This window comes from Maniola hyperantus, chromosome 1 (assembly GCF_902806685.2).
Source record: "Maniola hyperantus chromosome 1, iAphHyp1.2, whole genome shotgun sequence".
In the NCBI taxonomy this organism is placed as follows: domain Eukaryota; kingdom Metazoa; phylum Arthropoda; class Insecta; order Lepidoptera; family Nymphalidae; genus Maniola; species Maniola hyperantus.
This window is the reverse complement of record NC_048536.1, coordinates 13,437,248-13,458,106: the sequence shown is the minus strand read 5'-3', so window position 1 is coordinate 13,458,106 and position 20,859 is coordinate 13,437,248. Positions and strand designations below refer to the sequence as shown.

Below are 20,859 nucleotides of genomic sequence, written 5' to 3'. Positions count from 1 at the left end.
TTTGATTATTGGAAACACTCTTAAAACTGTCGATTCTGGATTTGTAGATACAGACCTACAACTTATAGGTAAATAGGTAGGTACTATAGTAGAGTTACCTACACATAGATCTAGATTTCATTTATTCTATAGAGTTGAGTTTCCACACAATAAAGACGATTTCAGGGCTGCAGTTCCTGACAAAATGAAAACAAAGAAATCCATTATTAATTAAATTTAATTCATTAACATACTATTATTTACATCTTATTAGCAATCAGTTCATATTTCTTTTTCTCTTAAAACTACTTATTATTATAATCTTTAGCCATCCTTTTTCATTTTAATATCATTTTTTTCAGAACGTTTAAGTATTTAGTCGATGGAAACTGATTGAAGAAATCAGCGAATATCGCTGAATTAAAACCAAAATAATACCTAGCTAGTTTAAATGAAAAGAAATTCAACCTAAATAGGTAAGTATATTATAAAAAGTTATCCTAATGGTAACCATAAATAGAATTCTATTAGACATGATTTATTTTACGCCAAGCACGGCCAATATATAAATATTGTTATTGATTCCATCAATCAGTATTTCCATTAACAATTAGGTACTTTACTATCAACCTAACATCATAATATTAGGATGTTTTTCAACACATATAAATCAGCAATCATTTTCAATATTTAACATTCAATATTTGGTTCTTTGGTATTTCTAATAAATACACTAACTAGGTACATTATGTTAATAATGTAATTTCTCATAGCTTGGTAATGCGTATCATACATAGAAAGATAACATTCATTTCATTCTACAATGTCTTTTCACAGCCTATACCTAATGACTAGACTTGACTATAATGTATTTTGAAGTGTAGATACATAAAAATGTTTTTCAGCTGAAAACCGTACCACGGATGTTAAGTTTGATAGAGATATTTTTCCTTTTAACCTAAATAGGCATTCGCTTGACTGCAATCACACCGAATAAAAGAAGATGGTGATGCCTTAGGTGCTTGCCTAACAGGTCCCTATTCACTCTTCGACAGAAAAGATACAAACTCACTGGATATAAATGGATTTCTAGATATTTAAAAATGAGTCTGAAGTCTGAATAAGAATAAGTCAATATTTCTATGTACCTACATAATCGTTTGACGTAGGTCCCTACTTACCTAAATAAATTATTCAAATGTTTATTATTCATTGTAGTGATGTCACAACACAAAAACTTATAGTTTCGATAAAAGATGAATATTGGATTATCTATTGTGTGGCTGGCCTAAGATTGTAATAAGATTAAAACTAATCTTAAGAATAGTAATACTGTGCAAAAGTAGAAAAGATTATTTTATAAAAATTTTGCTACACTTAAGATTACCAAGAACAAACTATTTCATCAGTAGCTTCGAAGTTCGTAATAATGAAATTAGCCATTTACAGTAATTTCATATTTGAATAATATGCCAATATTTTAAACAGAGAATAATTGTAATACGAGAACACTAGATTAAAGCTGGTAACATAGGTACTTATAACACGAGAACCGACTTGACGCGTGTTGAGTCATTCTAATCCTTTTTTAATCATATCTATTATTGTAGCTTATTCTATGACCAGAAGTAGGTATACTAAAAATTCAATACTAGATATGTGACGACGTATAGTATGAGTATGAGACCACATTAAGTCCAGGGACAAAATTAACTGAATTCTACGAGCGGAAAAACGCTCGCGCTAATTTTGTTTGTCTTCTGGAATCCCGCTGGGTTTGTCCCTGTACTTAAGATACTGTTCATATTTTTTTGCACAATAATGAAAACTTCTTAAATGTATAAATGCTTAAGTTATGACCAGTTGTAATTATTTTTTGAACTTATTTTTTATGTAATTATCAACATTTATATTATTTCTTTGAAATATATTTATAATATTAAAAACTATTTTGAATATGTTTCAATAATTTATAAATATTTTAGGCACATTCATTACATGTTGTGCATTAAAGAACAATAATTTTAGGTAAATATTTGATACGTATAAAATTTATGCACCTACCTTACAAATACAATTAATCTTTGGCACATTTAGCTATGCATATAAGTATATGGGCCCTTGCTAATAAAGATTTATCTGCTTATAAATGTCAAATGTATTATGAGTTGACAGAAATAAGAATTTTGATTACTGAGGGCCGTACTCAGGTATCTTTACTCAACGATGACTCCAAGATAAGATTATTGTCAAGACTTACGATAGAGACTGCATGTGTACGTATTTTGAACATTTATTGTTGTACTTAAAACTATTATTTACATTTACATAGCATCGATAAAGTAGGTACATCACTAAATCAAAGTTTAAGTGACGGGCTTTTAAAGCTTATAAAATGCACCAACTTTTAATGATTTTACCCAGTGACTTTATAATATGTAGTACATTAAATCCATAAGTAAGTACGCATGAAAATTATTATGCACCTATAGCTGTAGAGCTCCTTTGTCACTCTGTAGTGTTTTATAGAAAATACTTCTAATACCAACTACCAAGCACCCTCAAAGTTAATTACGTAAGTAAAACACGCTGGTAACGTGTATCGAAATTACCTACTTTTGCTACATGTCGTTAATATTATTATCATACTTTTCTATCTATTGGAATTAGAAAGTTCTCATTTGCATGTTATAGATGGCTACGGTAAACCACTCTATAGAGGCAATGAGACATTGCCTATTACAAATCATTCAGTACTCTTATTATTGAAAACCTACTTCTAACAGTAAAGTCTTAAGAGTAAATCCTTGCACAGTTTGCCTAAAATTTTACGCACGCCACCATATCGGAGACTATCTTTAACCCGCGACTTCATTCGCGTAATTTATAACCTATAGCACTCTGGGATAATGTAGCGAAGTATACATAATATCAAAGAATTTTTAAAATCGGATCATAGTTTCGGAGATTATCCCCTTAAATCGAAACTTACTAACTTTACCTCTTTATAATATATAATTAAATGTAGACTGGTGGTCCGAAACACGTAGTCTAGGAAGTTCTAGAGTTAAACACTAAGCGAGTAACGTTGCACAGAACATTGTTTGGCACTGAATCTGCACGAACGCTCATTTTGAGCTAAAAGTTTTTCATGCTGCTTGTACAGTAGTTTTCAGGTAAAAAGAACGCTGGAAGACAGCGAAGGTTTTGTCTGCGCATAGATACTGTTTTCTTACACTACTCAGGAAACAATAGGTTGACTTCATAGTTCATAGCACATGAGTAAAGATTGGGATCTCTACTCATGTGCTAATGTGGAAGTTCATCAAATAGATTGATAAATCGCCAGCACAGGCCAGCGGTCTTTTTACAAGAAACGAATTATAAGCATTGAATTTTTACTAATGCACTGTAATGTAAGTCCGTTTCGGTCACAGTTTAGCTGGTAGACAGTGGTGTGGGTGACAGGAATCGCGCCGGCACTGGCAGGCAGACGAGGCAAGCGGCGCCCGTGAGGCGTCAGCGCGCTCGGTGCGCCGGTTCCGCTTCCGGTCAGGGCGCGGCGGCCGCGAGGGGCGGGCGCGACGGCGCGGGCACGCGGGGGCAGGCCACTACCGACCCGCGGGTGCTGTGGCTGTTGTTTGCTGCACCACCTGGAAGAATGGAAAACTGACTCAGTATTTTCATTCATGGCTAAATTGTCTATTGATTTTTTTCACGCATTAAGATCGGTTGTGACATGTTTATATTATTTTTTAAAGATATTTTTAGATCATTCAAAGTAGATACCGGCATGGGTTTAGTTATCTAAAGTCTCATTATTGGGTATCTATGTAGGTATGTAATTACACATCTCGTATTGTCATACCCAAAGATATTATAGAAATCCAGATAGGCAAAGGTCATGAAGATGATTTCGTATCCTTTGTTGTATGACATATACGCGTATTGTGTGTTGTTTCGGATTGAATATGCGGCGTAGGTCCTACTGGCCATTAAGTGATTAAACCATTAAGTTACTCCCCGATATATTAATCAATCTCCTGGTTGTCACATACGCGTAGCAACACAAACTAAAGATATAGGCGCGGGGTTTCCCCACTTTTTGTCACCTTCGAGCGTGCTTCAAAAAATGGCGGTCCGATACCAGGGTTTATCATGCCCACAAGTAATAACTTATAGGTAAGTACATAATATAATTTTGATGAAATATAATGGCCCTATCAAGTATCAACCTATGGTCTGGACTCTGGAGAGTGCGCGTATGTGACTATACTATAGCAAAGCTAAATTTAGTTATAAGTTGAACTAACCTATAAGCGATCCCAGCATTTTGGTGACAGAGAACTTTCTCGTCCTCTGCGGGGTGCGCACCTCGGCCAGCAGGCGGTCGACGCAGCGGTAGAGGTCACCCGAGTTGTCGGCTACGCTCGCTTCGCTGAACGACGCGCCGTGGGCCGCACTAATTGCTTGACCCTCTTTTGTTGGCACCTGTGACAAATAAAGAAATGCTTTATTATTTTTGTTACAATAAAACAGGTTGTCAAATGACTAGTCTATTATTTAACACTAAGGCCAAACGGCTGGACGATCTAGGTAGCCTATTTGTATTTGTAGGCGCGATTCGATTGTAAGTAGGAAAAAAGCTGTAGTTGGACAGCGTTACGCATAAAACTTCTACTATAGTTGTTTTATCACTATCCCTTAGGTATTATAAATTCGAAAGTGTGTTTGTTTGTTGGTTTATCTTTTATCACGCCGAGAAAACGGGGAGCAAAGGATCGACGTGAATTTTTCTTGGCTATAGTTAGACACCTGGAGGGTGACAGGCCATTTTTATTTACCGGAAAATCAAAAATCCCACGAGATTAAAAAAAAACTAAATCCACACGGATGAAACTAAAATGTTAATACTAGGGTAGAGAATAGAGATACTAGTAGGGTAGAGATACAGGGTAGATTATATGTCATATTCTAGGTTAAAACAAAAATTAAAAGTCACTAGGAATGAAGGTGTTTAACACCTCGTTCAGGTTAAAATTAGTGCATCATCATTTTGCCATAAGGTCTTAGTCAAGCGCAAAGTTTTCAAAACAAAAACTTCGATCTCTCCGACTGAGTGAGAGACGTTGACTCATCTTTTACAAACAGTCCACTTATAGCACCAGACACGTATTGAAGCATTTATCTTAGTTTAGGTATACACGAGATTGTTTCGAGTGCACTATCTTATATTTTCTCTTCGATAGTTTACTAACAAACTCCGCTAGGAGAGTGTGTTTTATTTATGGAACAGAAAAATTTAAAGAATTTTATTCAAATAAATCAAAGAATTTCCAACTTCCCACGGAGTTTTTGAAAAACCTAAAATAACGCGGATGAAGTCACTGCATCGCTCGTCTAGTCACTACCCATATTATGAATACGAAAGTGTGTTGGTTTGTTGGTTAGTCCTTCAATCACGTCGGAACGGAGCAACGAATCGACGTGATCTTTTGAATGGGTAGGTATTAGAATAGACTTTTTATCCCAGAAAATCAAAGAGTTCCCACGTGATTTTTAAAAACCTAAATCCACGCGTATTAAGTAGCAAATTATATTATTGTATAAGTACATATTTCTATGTAGCTATCAACTCTTAGATCGAAACACCAAAAAGCTTAAACAAAATATTCAAATGGCTGTTTACATTTTCATTAAGCAATTACATAGAGAACGAATGCTTGAGACGTCGCGTATTGTAGACAAAAGCGTAGGTTGGAAGCCCGACTTGAAGTTCAGAACGACAGAAATAGCATCGATATAGTAGCGATCGCATAAAGCCTGATGAATCGTTGTTCTACCCACTTCCTTGCAAGGGACTAATAACACGTCTTATGTTTAGAAACTTTTATAGTTATTTGTCTGTACTGAGATGTGACTACCCTAGCTTGGAACTGGCATGAAGTGGGTTATACGTGATGAATATTAAATTTAAGCTTAATGGGCCGCCTACATAATGTATTATGCAAGAGATATTCATGCTACTTTCGTATATTCTACAAAGATAATCCCTCCAAACTATGAGTAGGATTTATAGGGATGACTTTTCGCCTTGTGATGTCTTGGTTGGAAATACAATAATATTGTTTGGATTAGATACCTATATCTATTATTTTTAATAATAAATTTTCATTAGATTTTGTATTCGTTTTAAGAATTGGTGCAAAATGCAATGCATTTTCCGTTAAACCGTAATTTACGAGTTACAGTTGGCAGAGGTCATTTCACTTTACTTTAGATTTGCTTTGGATGCATTATAATAAATTCATGGTAGGACGCACGCCTACGAAATATAAATATGTAGGTGTAGGTGGGAATTGGGATGGCTACATTGAATGCCTGTGTCGAAACGACTATATGACTACGTATAGGTAAAGATAGGTACAATGTATAAACTTAATTGTAATAGACTCCAATTTCTAAACTTTCCAAATTGAAAAGTATATTTTTTAAATCAAGAAATTCCCACTCATGTTCTTTATCTGTGAAAGTTTCATCGAAAATTTTTATTTTCGGTGAAATTCGTGAATTGCACGAGAATGGAGCCTTACTGATATTTTAAGGATATAGGAAATGATCAGATTACTTAGTGAGTGCACGTAGGATATGGATGTAATCCCACAGTAAATGTCAAACGGTCATGCAAGCAACCCACGCGGTTACATAAACGCTTCTCGTTCAAGATCGTATTGGAAATTCAAGGCAAATTTTCAAACATTTCAACTAGGTATGATTTGTTGTGGTTTTGTATTTTTGTTTCAGTGTAATTTTAGCAATGGTGCGCGAATGTGATTTAACCGGGAAATAACCTTAACAATGATTTATTGCATCGTTAAGACGTAGCCATCTGCCATAAGTTTCGTATCCACTAGAGATAATGGTTTGACACACCGCAAACAGAGATGCCTCGACCTTCCTCAACTAGGCATGCCGCGCTATGAGAAAAATTTCGACGAGTCATAAATTGTGTACAGTTTTCTGTCTCACTAAAAAAATCCTCAGCCTGAAAAGTGAGTTTTTAGTAGAGACGGGCGGGTAAACGTATCCATTTGTAAAGCTTCAGAGGCTGCTCGGCCTGAAGTTGCCCAAATGCTTCAAACCGAGACTGGTACGCAGATACAAGTAGTGTGAAGTGTTTTGCCCCAAAATAAAAAAATACGCAACCGTTATATACATACTAAACTCATAGGCATCTTGTAGTTAAATTAAACATACTCATAGATGAGCTCAGAGTAAGGATGGTATGTTACTCATAGTCATCTCGTAGTTAAAAAGTTCACAACTAACCTGTCTCAGATGATCTAAGTCTGTTTTGTTTCCTAACAACGCAAGGGGCATGCCAGTGGATGCTGCAGTGGGTCCGTGAGCCGGGCTACCATTTGAGGGTGTCCTTTTCAGCGTATTTAAGATTTCTTGGGCGTACTCGAAGCTACTTCTATCCGTCACTGAATATACAAGTAGGCACGCATCAGCCCATTGGATCTGAAACAAGAGATATGATGTTATAGTTTTGTAATTTGAAGTCGTCTCTGGTCTTATAGATGGGATGTCCTCGGCGTGAATCCCGGCAGGGTCAATTTGAGAATTTATAATGCCTTAATTGGCTTAGATTTATTCTGGCACCAACAGCAGTTAAGGTAAGGCTCTGTTAGCATCTGTGAATATTCGAAGTTCTAGAAGCAGACAGATTCAGGAGCTGATTGAGGCTCATAAATATGCCAATATCTTTTTTACAATATTTACCACTGTCGGGGGACATTTTCCTGGAAAATGATATATAAAAGTCTTAAACAGTTCATACAGCCTAAGTTTTTTAGCTCGCGAAACCTTACCGCACCCACCCGAACAGAAAAGATATCAGGAAAATTCCAGATAAGGGTCCTTTTATCTATATTATACATAGACATAGAGTAAACCGTCAGGTGAGATCACAGGGTGAGATAAATCGAGATCGTAAATTATGCGTAATGCGTAATATGACGAAATGCGACGTTAGTAGGGGCTGTATTGGATTATATTGCGCATATGAGATAGAGATAAGTGCTATACGCGGGGTGCCATAATATTTCATTTGCATAATAAAGTTAAGCTTTTACTGCTTTTAGCGTAACATAAAGTATTTACATGAACCAATCGACATGACCTTACTCAATACGATGAAAAAAAGCTTACTTTGGGCTAGCTAATAAAATGAAACACTAAAAATGTTTAAAATAAGTAGTTTAAAATACACTAATATTATACTAGAGCTAAAGTTTGAATGTAGGTGCTAGTTTGGATGCTTTGATTTTGCAAATTCTTTCACTAACAGATAGGATGCATTATACCAGAGTGTTATAGTTTTTAGTATATATTATATAAACAATAATAAAGTTTTATCTTTTATTGCTTTTAACTTAACACAAATTACCGCAGGTACCAGGAAAAATAACCAGAGAAGGAAGGTTTAGTCTGTCAGTCGCCGAGAGAGCCTCAGCGAAATTGGGCATGTCAATAAAATTATTGGCATCCATGAGGATTTCCTTTCACCCCGGAAAAAAGCGTAACATAAAGTATTTAGATGAACCAATCGGCGATCGATTTGACGACAGGATGGACAAAAGCTTACTTTGCCTAGACAATGAAACAAAACTAAAACTTTTTTATAACATTACCTACCTAGGTAGTTTTACCAAATTAGTGTAACCGGAGTCCTGACCGTGTATGCGGAAGCAGCTACAGTATCTGACATCCTGACGGGTTAACCCATATAGAAATAGATTCAAGTGCCGTATCTATGTGAGACGCACCTAGCCGAAAGTAGAGCATTTCTGACATTAATTAATTAAACGTGTATTTTAAATACTTACTTACTTTACTTGGCGCCACTGTGAGATGTTTATTAAAACTTTGTTAATAGAATTTATAGTTAGAATAATCCCTATATATACCTACATAATAACAAATTAAGGAAATAAGTATTTAATACATTTTGGAGACTTTGAATACGTTTTGGATATTTTGGCAGCATAATATTATGATAAGACATTTGTTTTTCAAAAAAAAATAGCTAAATTTAAATTCTTTATTTTGCAATTTTTTTTAAGGTAAATCTTGTATCCTTGATAGAACAATAGAGTCCAGACACAAAGCAAAAGACTATACCTATTAATAATAGCGTGAATCAGTAGATAGCTACAATTGTTATCTATTCAGTGGTGAAGCCAGACCTTTCGGTATACTTGCATACATATTATATTCGCCCTTGAATGCGAGATATAAAAAAAATATCGATCACTACCTTCGACAAATTGTCGCCATATGAAACTATTATCATAATATCGTAATATATCTATATGACATATTATAACACAATATAACAAGTGAAAGGATTGTGATTTAGGTGAAGGACAGTAGTGGAAACCAAAATGCTATAATATGAACAGCTGTTATCTTTTATGTGCCTGTGTTCTTTTAGAAGCCATGTTTCTCTTAAAAAATTATGAACGAATAATATTAAGTAACTTTTCTCCAAGAAAGAAAGAAGACGCAAACGAGGTGCGCTTTCAAACGTCTACGCACTTTAGCTTTAAAATTATTAATTTAACATAACACTATAAACAAGGTGAGTCAGAACGCAGAAGCGTGGTGCGAGCACGTGCGGGTCACTGGAGCGACTTCACTCCTCATGCCACTCGTATTATATTCGCGGCGATTAACCCACTTGCCAGAACGTTAAATGGGTTCAGTCTCAGTTTAATCTACGATTTTGTTTATGGGATACAAAGTACAAACAGCCATAATTTGACTCCTCCAAATGGTACCGATAACAGACAAATAGGTGAAAGTATTCGATGTGTATCGCGGTGAAAAATTGAGTTATCCGCACATTTTGTTTATGGCACGGTTACACGGAAGTTACAGTTTAGTGCAACAGTAAAACATTTGAAATAAAAACTCATGCTCGTTTGTTAATTTAGACTCGTATAACGACCTGACCTCGGGAAATTATTGTTGTTATTCTAAAAGAAAAGTCGTATAAATATCCTTAATCTTTACGTGATTTACTAACTGTATTATTGTTTAGGGGTGCCAAAGGCCGCCGCCGCGCGGTTAGATTTGTGAAGGTGAATATTACTGATTGAACGAGGTCATCGTGCTGCATTAACCTACATCTTATGATTGAATTGAGTTCAGTTTTTATTGCTGTTATAATCAATATTTGCTTCAGTTTTAGCTATAAAATTTACCCAAAAGGTCAAGAAGATAAGGGTTTTCGACCATTAGATTGAATTAGATATTCGAAGGCTGATTGAACGATTGATTTACACATACAATGGTTACTGAGTTTTACACGAAATGTAAGGTTGTTCTTTCGTTTTCCTCTGCTAGTTTTAGTATTATAATTTAATTTAATACTAGTCCAGTTCGTTTTCGACTTAGTCTAACCTTGTATGTAGGTTGGACGGACACAATGGTTACTTTGTGATCAATATAATATTGTGGGAGTTAAATAAATTTACCTGTTCTGCCGGAAACTTGTCAGCGTTGGAGCCAGATACGTCTATCACCTCCAACTCCACTGGAGTGCCGTTTATTGGCACAGTTTGTCTGTATAGTAGATCTGTGGATTAAAATATTTCAATAAGCAAACTGTACCTATAGCCACAGAAGATATAATCTATAGCTGAGTATATATCGATCGCTAAATGTACGGGTGGTTTTGACAGCAATGATGTACCTTTACCAATTATTGTCGTATCTTTATAAATAGGATTTAATTTTCCACTCACCTGTATTTGAATGGTATTCGCCGATGTATCTCCTGGTAAGGTACCTCACGATGAGAGCTGCAACAAAAAAAACTTAATTAATATAAAATTAATCTTTGGATCACAACAATCTAGAATATCGCTTATCTCGGTAGAATCAGACCTAATTAATTACTTTTATATATACTTTTACTGTATCTACTTGTTATTTGAGCAAGATTTTCTTTATTAATAACTCAAAATCAGGTATGTTTGTCCGAAAATATTATTTTTCAGCCTAAGTATAAAAGATGGAATACGTGAGGTTCCTGTAGTAATAATAAATTGGTAAAATAAATGTGAACAGAATCGCTATTTGTCCCACTTTTATAGGAAAGATAAAAATACCAAAACCTCAAAATAAACCTCTTGAAAGAAAATGTATAATGGTCGCCAAAAATGTCTCGCTAGATTGTGCCGACAAGGAAAACCGATAAAATTAACACCTACATTTGAATAACTGATATAAGATTTTGTGGTGCAATTTATAAGATTGATAGGTTCAGTGGCAAGTTGAGATGCTGAAGGAAACACTCTGGATTATATCAGTCTTACGGTTCACTGGTACCTACTAAGCTTGTAGTTTACGTAATACTTTCTAGGTCATTCTATCATGTTACAGCATTTTTCGTATGACTAATCTTCTAGGATTTTCACGTACCTAATTTCATTTTATGATTATAATAAACCATTATGCATATATTACACATCGGCTTTACTCACGTGTTTAGTCGACGGTAGCCCGACTAGTTTCCATGGGTTTGAAACTAGTCGGGCGAACGTCGACTAAGCACGTGAATAAAGCCGGTGTGTGATATATGTAGGTATAATGGAAATCACTCACGATAGTTTAAATGCTATAATAAACTAGTTGATGCCCGCAACTCCGTACACGTGGATTTAGGTTTTTAAAAATTCCGCGATAAAAAGACCTGGAGAGGCATAGGCGCCTCTCCAGGTCTCTAACTGTACCCAAGAATAAAATTACGTCAATCCGTTGCTCCGTTGCGACGTGATTGAAGGTCAAACCAACAAAGCAACAAACAAACACTCTTTCACATTTATAACATGGGTAGTGATTTAATATTTAAATGGTCGTTATGTATGTCTATCATTATGTTGGATTGAATGTTGGAAAGTGGTAACAGACTAGTGGTTAAGACGTTTTCCTTCTAATCAGGGGTCTGATCCCAGGCACGTAACTTTAACTTTACGGAGTTATGTGCGTTTTAAGCAATTAAATTTAATTTGCTTTAACTGTGAAGGAAAACATCGTGAAGAAACTTGCATGTCTGAGAGTTCTCCATAATGCTCTCAAAGGTGTGTGAAGTCAGCCAATCCGCACTTGGCCAGCGTGGTAGACTATGGCCAAACCCTTCTCATTCTGAGAGGAGACCCGTGCGCAGTAGTGAGCTGGCGATGGGTTGATCATGATGATGATGAGTTTTGATTGTCTATAGGTATGTGAAACGGGCCTAAATTTTTTAATTATACTACATAGCTAAAAACATGCGAACGTTTTGGACGTGAAAGCTCTGGGCATAGAATACTAACTATACTACCTACTTGGTTTGTTGGTGACATCGATCGCTGTGTTTGTGACAAGACAAGAAAAGACAAGAAAGCTTTGTCCTTAAATATTGCATTTACTCGTGTACCTTCTAACGTTTAAGTAATCAAACCGGCATATTAACAAATTTACCGGGCACTTCTGCATAAAAGAATTTGTTTGTGACATCTCTAAATATAAAAATTCTTTTTGTACAAATTGTTTGCGGAATATTATGTTATGAAAGTTTGCGCAGAAAAGTCATAAAATAAGCACTCTTTTAGCTCGGCTCGACTTCATACGAAGAACTTGTGTATGAAAAGTTAGTGGAATAAAAAACCTAACTTTATTTAACCACTTGTGCCCACTTCATCCGTGTCAAATGTGATGCATTGTATAATGTATATATACCTTGCTCGAGGAAAAATGATGGTGGAAATTAAATTATTTACCTACTTAGAAGTTTAGGAGCTAAACGGTAACATGTAAGTATTACAACAAATAAAATTTTAAACGCGGATTGATACTTTGTTTTATATATTCAGAAATGGTTAAAAAATATTATTTTGATTTATTTAAAACTAGATGATGCTCGCGACTTCATCCGCGTGGATTTCGGCTTTTTAAAATCCCGTGGGGACTTTAATTTTCCGAGATAAAAGTAGCCTACCCCGGAATGTAAGCTACCTCTGTACCATATTTCATCGGAATCGGTTAAAGAAATGCTAGCAGACAGGCAGACAGACACACTTTCGCATTTATAACATTAGTATAGATAGGTATTTAATTCCGAAAAGTTATGATTGCACGGAGTAAAATTTGAGTGATGTTACCGCACTTTGGACTTGGATGGTCATAAAATAAACGATGTTTACGGATAGTTGTAGGATGATAATATTATTGTGGCGAAAAAAATCACGGAAACTGAAAGATTACTCATAATATTATGTTGGTTTTCATAATAAACTTCAGAAGGGCATAAGTTATTAAACACGTGTAGGTATAGAATAAAGTCAAAGACTGTTTTGTTATACTTACTCACTTATTCAATTAATTCCCTTTTCTTTAGAGAGGGAAATTAGTTAAAAAATAATAATATGTTGTAGTCCATTATTACTTATTAGTACAACATCATCATCATGATGATCAGCCCATCTCCGGGTCACTACTGAGTACGGGCCTCCTCTAATAATGAGAACAGTTTGGCCATGGTCCAGCACGCTGGCCAACTGAGGATTGGCAAACTTCACACACCTTTGAGATTATTATGGAAACTCTCACAGGCTTCCTCACGATGTAAATTCTTCACCGTTAGTTCAATCGCAAAAAACTCAGAAATGTTAGCTGCGTGCCCGGGATAGAATCCTCGACCTCCCGAATAGGAGGCGGACGTCTTAACCACTAGGCTAACACAGCTATAATATTATTACGAGCCTAGTATTATATCTATCTAGTATTATCGCATTAAAAGACCGCTATTAAATTAGTCCATCCTAGACGCCATAAAGATATTTTCGGATGAAAAATTAAATAAAAAATATCAAGTAAAAAATTAAACTATGTACTTGATATTAGTGGATAGGCAGTGTATTAATTTTTAACATAAAGACTTAAAAACCTAAGCTCTGCCAAAGTTTCTTTAGTTTCGATTTTTGTCCAGGATTGTTTTTAGCGTTTTTGCAATATTTTCGCTCATCATCGTGAAGATAGGCCATTGGCTTATTTTCAAATTTTTACAAACTCATAAAATATAATATGATACGATAATGTATTGCATTAATGAGGCCACATCAACACCTTTGTCCATTAAGATGTTCTTGAATCATTTATTGAGGTGGAATAATTTTAGATCTTTAGGTACTCGATGAGTAATTTGCACAGTTTCAAATTTCTGTAATGCGATAAAAGTAAAAGTGGACCGAAAATATTTTCAAACTATAAACCATTTAAACATAATAATATGATAGACGCTGAAAGGCATTTGGGTCATACGATGTTATCTATGAACACACGAGATATTTCAAAAGTTATGATTGTTAATGTATTTTATGTAGGTAGGTATACCTACAGCACTATGACTTCTGAATTCTCTTTTTGACGAGTGCTAAAAATAAGTTACCTAGCAGATGTTTTAAATATTGTATTAAAACTAAAAGTTTAATAGTGATTGTGATTTGTTTAGCTTTGTTACTCACATTAATATCGCATAACTTTTGATGATGGATTTATTTTAATTCATTAGTGAGGGAAATATTAATATCAATCAAATCTATATTGGTTCGGGAATGTTGACGGGTGAAAAATAAATAGAGTAGCGGTTTTGCTCACCGGACTTGCCAACTCTGGAGCTGCCAATGACGGCGATGCGCACTCGCGGAGGGCACGCGCGCTCGTCCCTCATGGCTGGGTCTGCTGTAACAAACACAATGTAAAGGTATAATATAACAATATTAATCTATATGGATAGGTAGGATAGGTTTTTAAGAATATCGCGGGAGCTCCTTGATTTTCCGGAACAAAAAGTAGCCTAAGTAGCCTACGTAATTCAGAGTAGGTATATAAGCTATTTCCATTCCAATTTTCAGTCAAATCGGTTCAGTCATTGTGACGCGAAGGTGTCACAAACATCCAAACTTTCACATTTATAATATTAGTAAGACAGGATGTACCTCATTAAATATTATAACGTAACACAGGCATCGGCACTACCATTTCCATATAGAATGAAGTAACATAGAATTTTATAAAAGCTGAAAAAGAAAGGCCAATCTATCATGAGCGAAGCGAGATCAATTTTTTTAAACATGTAACAGACACTGGGAGGCTTGAATCATTATTATTTTATTTTTCTGTGAAAATACTTGCACATTGTGCACTTGGCGTACCTCCAAAGATTTAAATATAGCCAGAGGGTGCAAGTAAACCCTCTTGCGTACCCTGTCTACAATAAATTATCTATTTATGAATAAATAATAAATAGGATTGTTCTAAGAGAAGCTCGTCAGATCTAATAGATAGGTACTTACAACATTATTTCTAAGAAATTAAATTATATTTGCCGATGCATAGTTATAGAATTCTGCTTATTCATCTCAATTTCTATTTTCTTAATCTTTACATCGCAGTCATTGTTTAATATTAGTTTTGCCCTTTCTGACAACCAACTATTTTAAGAAAACATACGGCCGTAAAACCACAAAAATTTGTTTGATTGTCTTGAACCTCTTCCAAGTACTTAATCTAAAAGCAGCGGGATAATCTAAACGTTCTTAGTTTCATTCATTAAAGGTATAGTACGCGGCAGGTTGAAATGGCAATCGGGGTATGAGGCGGGGAGACGTCCCGCACACCCGCACGTCACCCGCGCTCGCCCGCACCGAGTTAGCACGTGGGCTTTGCGGGGTGTTTCCTCCCCGATTGCCATTTCAACCTGTCGCGTACTATAGATAGTTCTTGCTCTTCGATGACGTCTACCCACTTGCGCGCATACTGTATAGGTACGAGTTACAAAAATATGTCAAAATATCTTTATGAATTATGATTTATGACTTTTCACAAGAATTTCTAAAAATCCACTTTACTCCTACTACTCATCGACATCTACTACTCTACGAAGGTCTACTTTATAGAGAAGAACATGCATCTCAAGATTCTAGATTTAGTGCGGTTTAACACTTTGATTTGTGTACGTATATTGTGTCAGTCAGTCAGGCTCTTCTTTTAATTACTATAATGGTATAAAAGTATTTAAATCCGTTGTAGCTAGTATCTACCTAAGTAGATATTAAAAAAAAAAAAAAAAAGATTCCGACGAATTGAGAACATCCTCCTTTTTTTGAAGTCGGTTAAAAAGGATTGCAATAAAAAGAGATGTAAATAAATCTAATTCCGGACTGCGAAAAAGAGATATTTTTGTACCTACTCCACTGAATGTAAACGCATTCTTATTTTCAGCCGTTCTGAGTTTCTAGTTCAGTTTAATGTAAAACACGATCAATTTCAAATAATACTAAATAGAAAGGATAAGAGCGGCGTGATTTGCATAAAGATCAGCTTTGATAAAAAAATGCAAAATCCTTTGATATTTTTAAAGAAAAATCTCTACAAAAGACTTAGCTACTGGATAAATAAGAAAAAGCTGACTGACTGATCTGATACTGACTGATCTAATACTGACTGATAGAAAATTTAATCCCTAAAGACGTAAAATAGGGGTTTGTAATTTGTGTAGTCCACGCGGACGAAGTCGCGGGCTTAAGCTAGTAATATGTATAACGAACTCTAGGAAGGGGTTCACATATAGGGGTCGCATAAAAACCGTGATGCGGCAGAAGCCGCCCTTATGTCAGTGCAGCTTCGCAGTGTGATGTGTAACTTTTTCCATAAAAACATCTAAGCAGGCATTTTCGAGGCAGCAAATGTCGTCGCGCTTTCTGTGGGTCTAGGCTTTCATTCACAAAAATCCCGCCAACATCGCAATGGGGCTTGATGGATATTAATAGAAAGGCGATGCTTTACGTCAGCACTTGTCTCCCAAACGGTTGAATAACCGTAGACGAGTTTGCAAGTGACATCGTAAACAATGACGTAGGTAATGAAATCTAAAGCGCAAGTAAATAGAATATTACTAATTTCATATTTATCTCAGATTTATCCTTATTGAATTGTGCAAGCAAGCACGTAATTTTCATAAGAACCATCCTACCTATAAGTAGGTACCTACCATCAGTCGTGTATAACGCGTAAAATTTAACTCTTCACGTGCCATTTTTACTTTTTGTGTCAAATTTCATGTCAAAAGTACCTACGTCATTTTAGTCCATATTTTAAAGGTAAACCGTACTTTTGACATGACAGTTGACCCATAGATTTAAAATGGCGCGTGAGGAGTCATTTTGTACGGACTATTATGTTGATTAAATATTAGGTCTATGTTATTGGATTAGGACCGATCGTGACTGCCTTCAGATCATCACATAGGTACCACACCATCACAGGCGTGCCCGAAATTTAAGACAAAGTGCCAAGCGCTTATTTCCCTTTCATTCCTCTGTCAATCAATACATGGTCAATACCACGAGAGTAGTATAATCCTTGGTCATTACTAACATATTAAGTTATTTGCTCTTTCGAACGATTCTCTGTCCTGTCGAAGTCCTGTTGGCGCACTATTCGGACGACCGGGGGTTCGGTTTCTGGCACGCTATACACATGGTGGAATATAGCCAAACCCCTTCTCATTCTAGAGGAGATCCGTTCTGAGTAGTGGGCTGGCAATGGGTTGATCATGATAATGACGACGAAATCAAAGTCCATGAAGTCGCGGGGACCATCTATAGTAAATTATATTTTAAGCTTTCGTTTATTCGAGTAAATCAAATTCCTTTCACTCACTCGTTTATTGTTGGCACTCGAGCAATGCACGATGTTGCAATTAAAAGTCGCTTTATTTCGATAACAAATCTGGTTATCTGTCATGATTTTTATTGACGGCTTCTAAAACTTATGAAGGACGAAACAAATTTTACAACTGATTTTTAGGTGTTTTTAACTTTTGAGTATTAAAAGACGACCGAGGAAAGTGTACTTACCTATAGAGTTAGTGGCAGCTAGCAACCAACGACGTGTGGCAACTGGTAACCTTTTATTAAATTGCGTAAAATCTGGCTATGCTTTCTTATATTTAAAAATAACGGAATTTCACTGCAGTTTGAACATAATACAAAAGTATCTACCTTTCTGTTACCTTTTCTACAGACAACATCCCGGAGACGGATATAGGCTAATTTTTATGCCTGACAATCAGAGTGTCTATACGGGATTATCAAAGGCCCATTTTGAAGATTTGAAAGATTCCTACATGATATTTAGAAACCTTTAGGTAGGTACTTAGTACTTACCTATTTTAAAATTTTACAATTTTAGAAAGACCTTTGTAGAACAAATAAATCATTTTCATTTTTCATTTTTACCTATTCACGCGGGCGAAGTCACGGGCATCATATTATATGATAAAAAATAAATTATACAGCATAATATAATATCTAATTGAGATGATACAATCCGAAACGTAGAACGCAATACAAAACTACGATGTCCGTCTGGATAACATATTTAATACCTATTGCAATAAATTTTCTTGTTTATTATTGTAGGTAGTCATTTCATTTTAAAAACCGGGAAACTTTGTCAGCACCTTCGCCGGCAGTAGGCTGCCTTTCCACCAAAGATGTGCTACGTTGCTAAGCTACGGATGGGTGTAAAACCCACCAATAGGATCGCTTGATTTTCATAGCATAGCTTAGCTCTGGCGGAAAGTGGTTCAATGTATTTTTAATCCACTGTGCAACGCAAAAGAGTGGTTATTTAGATACTAGTTGAAATGAGGGATCCGAACCAAGGATGCGAGCTAAGGACACGAGCTAATGATGAGAACTAGGTATGTGCGAGTGGTGTAGCTATGGGAAATATTTTTTTTTAATTTATAGACTAGAGCGCGCTTGCCTAGAAGATGCCTATTCACTCTTGACTTGAATGTATCTATATTAAAATTGGAGAGGAATACTGATGCCCCACAGCCAATGAATGAGGGTCTGTTTTACAATCTCCAGATAAACTTTATCTAACAAATAAATTTAACGTTATGAAAGTTTTTGTATTGGGAATCTGTCAAAATGACAAATTTATCCGTTAAATAAAGTTTATTTGGCAGGCATGAAACAGGCTCTAAGTGTAGGTACTTTAGTTACTACAAAACGCATCTTCATAAATAATCTTACCCGCTCCGGTATACCTCTTAGCTTTGGTGGGCAATAAACACATCGTATACGAGTAGTTCCACAGCTTAGCTTTAATCTCGCTCACCGCTGCTACAGCGCACATCTCTGGTGGTTAGGCAGCCTTACCGTCGCGACGATGTCAAGCTTTTATTTATGGTCGGCGCCAACGAATAAAATAATTTCCACTCTTGTAAAAAAACGCCGGATGCTGCCAAGCTTTTGCTTTTGACGCAGCAGCAGAAAGTTAAATGCTTGGCTAAATGTGCAAGAAAGGTGCAAATCGATATGCAAAAAATTTTATAATGTTTTATTTTTATTTTTGCGTGTTCGAAATTTTCTTTTCTGAATAGCTCTGCCAAGAGGCTAACGGCCAGATACTGAAAGATATATATCTACGCCTATACGTATGTATGTGAATTTAAATTTTGTTATAATATTGGTTGTACGTAATAAATTAAGAGCCTTCCAAAATTCCTAAAAATTAATTGATTGTTTTTGGATATAATTTGGTGTATCTATGGACAAAATGACAAAAATCGGTGTATATTTAAAAGGAGTGCATTTAAATTAAGGTATTTCGTACAATATTTTCTTGTACCTAATTCTCCATGTAAATGAAGACTGAATTGAAATATTAACCAGCAAAAAATGCAACTTTGTTGACACATTCTATGTACCTACTGTGTCTGTGGTTTTCCCAGATTTCCGTAAAAATATGTTTTTAAGCTACACGGGCTCAAAGATTTATTTTTTAATCAAATTCCTATGGGGAGCTTCTCAGTACTAAGTGACATTTCAGTAAACGGCTGTAGCTGTAGGTAAATCGCCAAAACTCCCATTCCTTTTCAAATAAATCTACATAAGTAATAAACATAAGCCAATCAATATTATTTACTTAGATAATAATCTGAGAAACGTGTAGATACAGGCCACGTTCCTTTCACTAACAGAACGTCTTTCAAAACTAGTTGATTATCAAGTAAATAGCTCAAAGTCTTTACATAATGAATTATAATGATAGCTACTGATACTGTAACAGGCACGTGGATTCGAGGACCACCCGTAGAGATGTTTGTGCTTATCACAGGTCCACATTGCCTCCAGACAACTTATAGGTGAAGGTTACCTAGTAGGTGCTATTATCCAACATCTCTATATCTAAATAAAGTCACTTCCCGCTGTCTGTATGTATGTATGTATGTAGGTATGAACGCGTAGATCTTTTAAACTACGCAATGGATTTTAATGCGGTTTTCACCAATAGATAGAGTGATTTAAGAGGAAGGTTTATAGGTATAGTTTGATCCTCAAAAAATTGTAGATCTCTAGGGAAATTGAAATAATGTGAATTAGATCAGAAAAAATCCTCTCATTTGAGAGTTTCCGCGGCGTGCGCTGCCTAAATGGTCAAAGTTACACGAAAACAATGTATGGTAAAATAATTGTTTCTCTTAGAGCCCTCGCCCACGGCGACTTTTTGTAGCGATACAGTAGCGATGCTGTCGCGCTTCCGCATCGATACAGTCGCGAAGCGGTCGCTAGCTGTGTGCCCTCGCCCACGGTCTTAGATTCAGTCGCGATGCAAACGCGATACTGTCGCGCTTCCGTCTCGATGCAAACGAGAAAAAAATGTTGCACTGATGCTTGGTTCTCTATTCATGCGCCACCCTCCCTCCGTTCTTTCCCCGATGTCGTCCGACAAGGTCGCGCGTTTGCATCG

General features: G+C 35.9%; 1 protein-coding gene across 2 annotated transcripts in view; it reads right to left on the bottom strand.

The window, feature by feature from the left end:
* Positions 1–201: 201 nt before the first annotated feature.
* LOC117995363 (ras-related and estrogen-regulated growth inhibitor-like protein) overlaps positions 202–20,859 on the bottom strand; it is a 31,504-nt gene continuing 10,846 nt past the window's right edge. Inside the window, exons 2-7 of one of the 2 annotated variants that reach the window (XM_034983409.2) lie at positions 14,689–14,772; positions 10,794–10,850; positions 10,524–10,624; positions 7,309–7,503; positions 4,293–4,470; positions 202–3,632 (exon numbers count right to left, since the gene is read on the bottom strand). In XM_034983409.2, coding sequence (XP_034839300.1) covers positions 3,532–3,632; positions 4,293–4,470; positions 7,309–7,503; positions 10,524–10,624; positions 10,794–10,850; positions 14,689–14,761 — 705 coding nt within the window. In that variant the 5' untranslated portion in view covers positions 14,762–14,772 and the 3' untranslated portion in view covers positions 202–3,531. The remainder of the gene's footprint in view (positions 3,633–4,292; positions 4,471–7,308; positions 7,504–10,523; positions 10,625–10,793; positions 10,851–14,688; positions 14,773–20,859) is intronic. The other variant, XM_069498462.1, reaches the window with a different exon arrangement.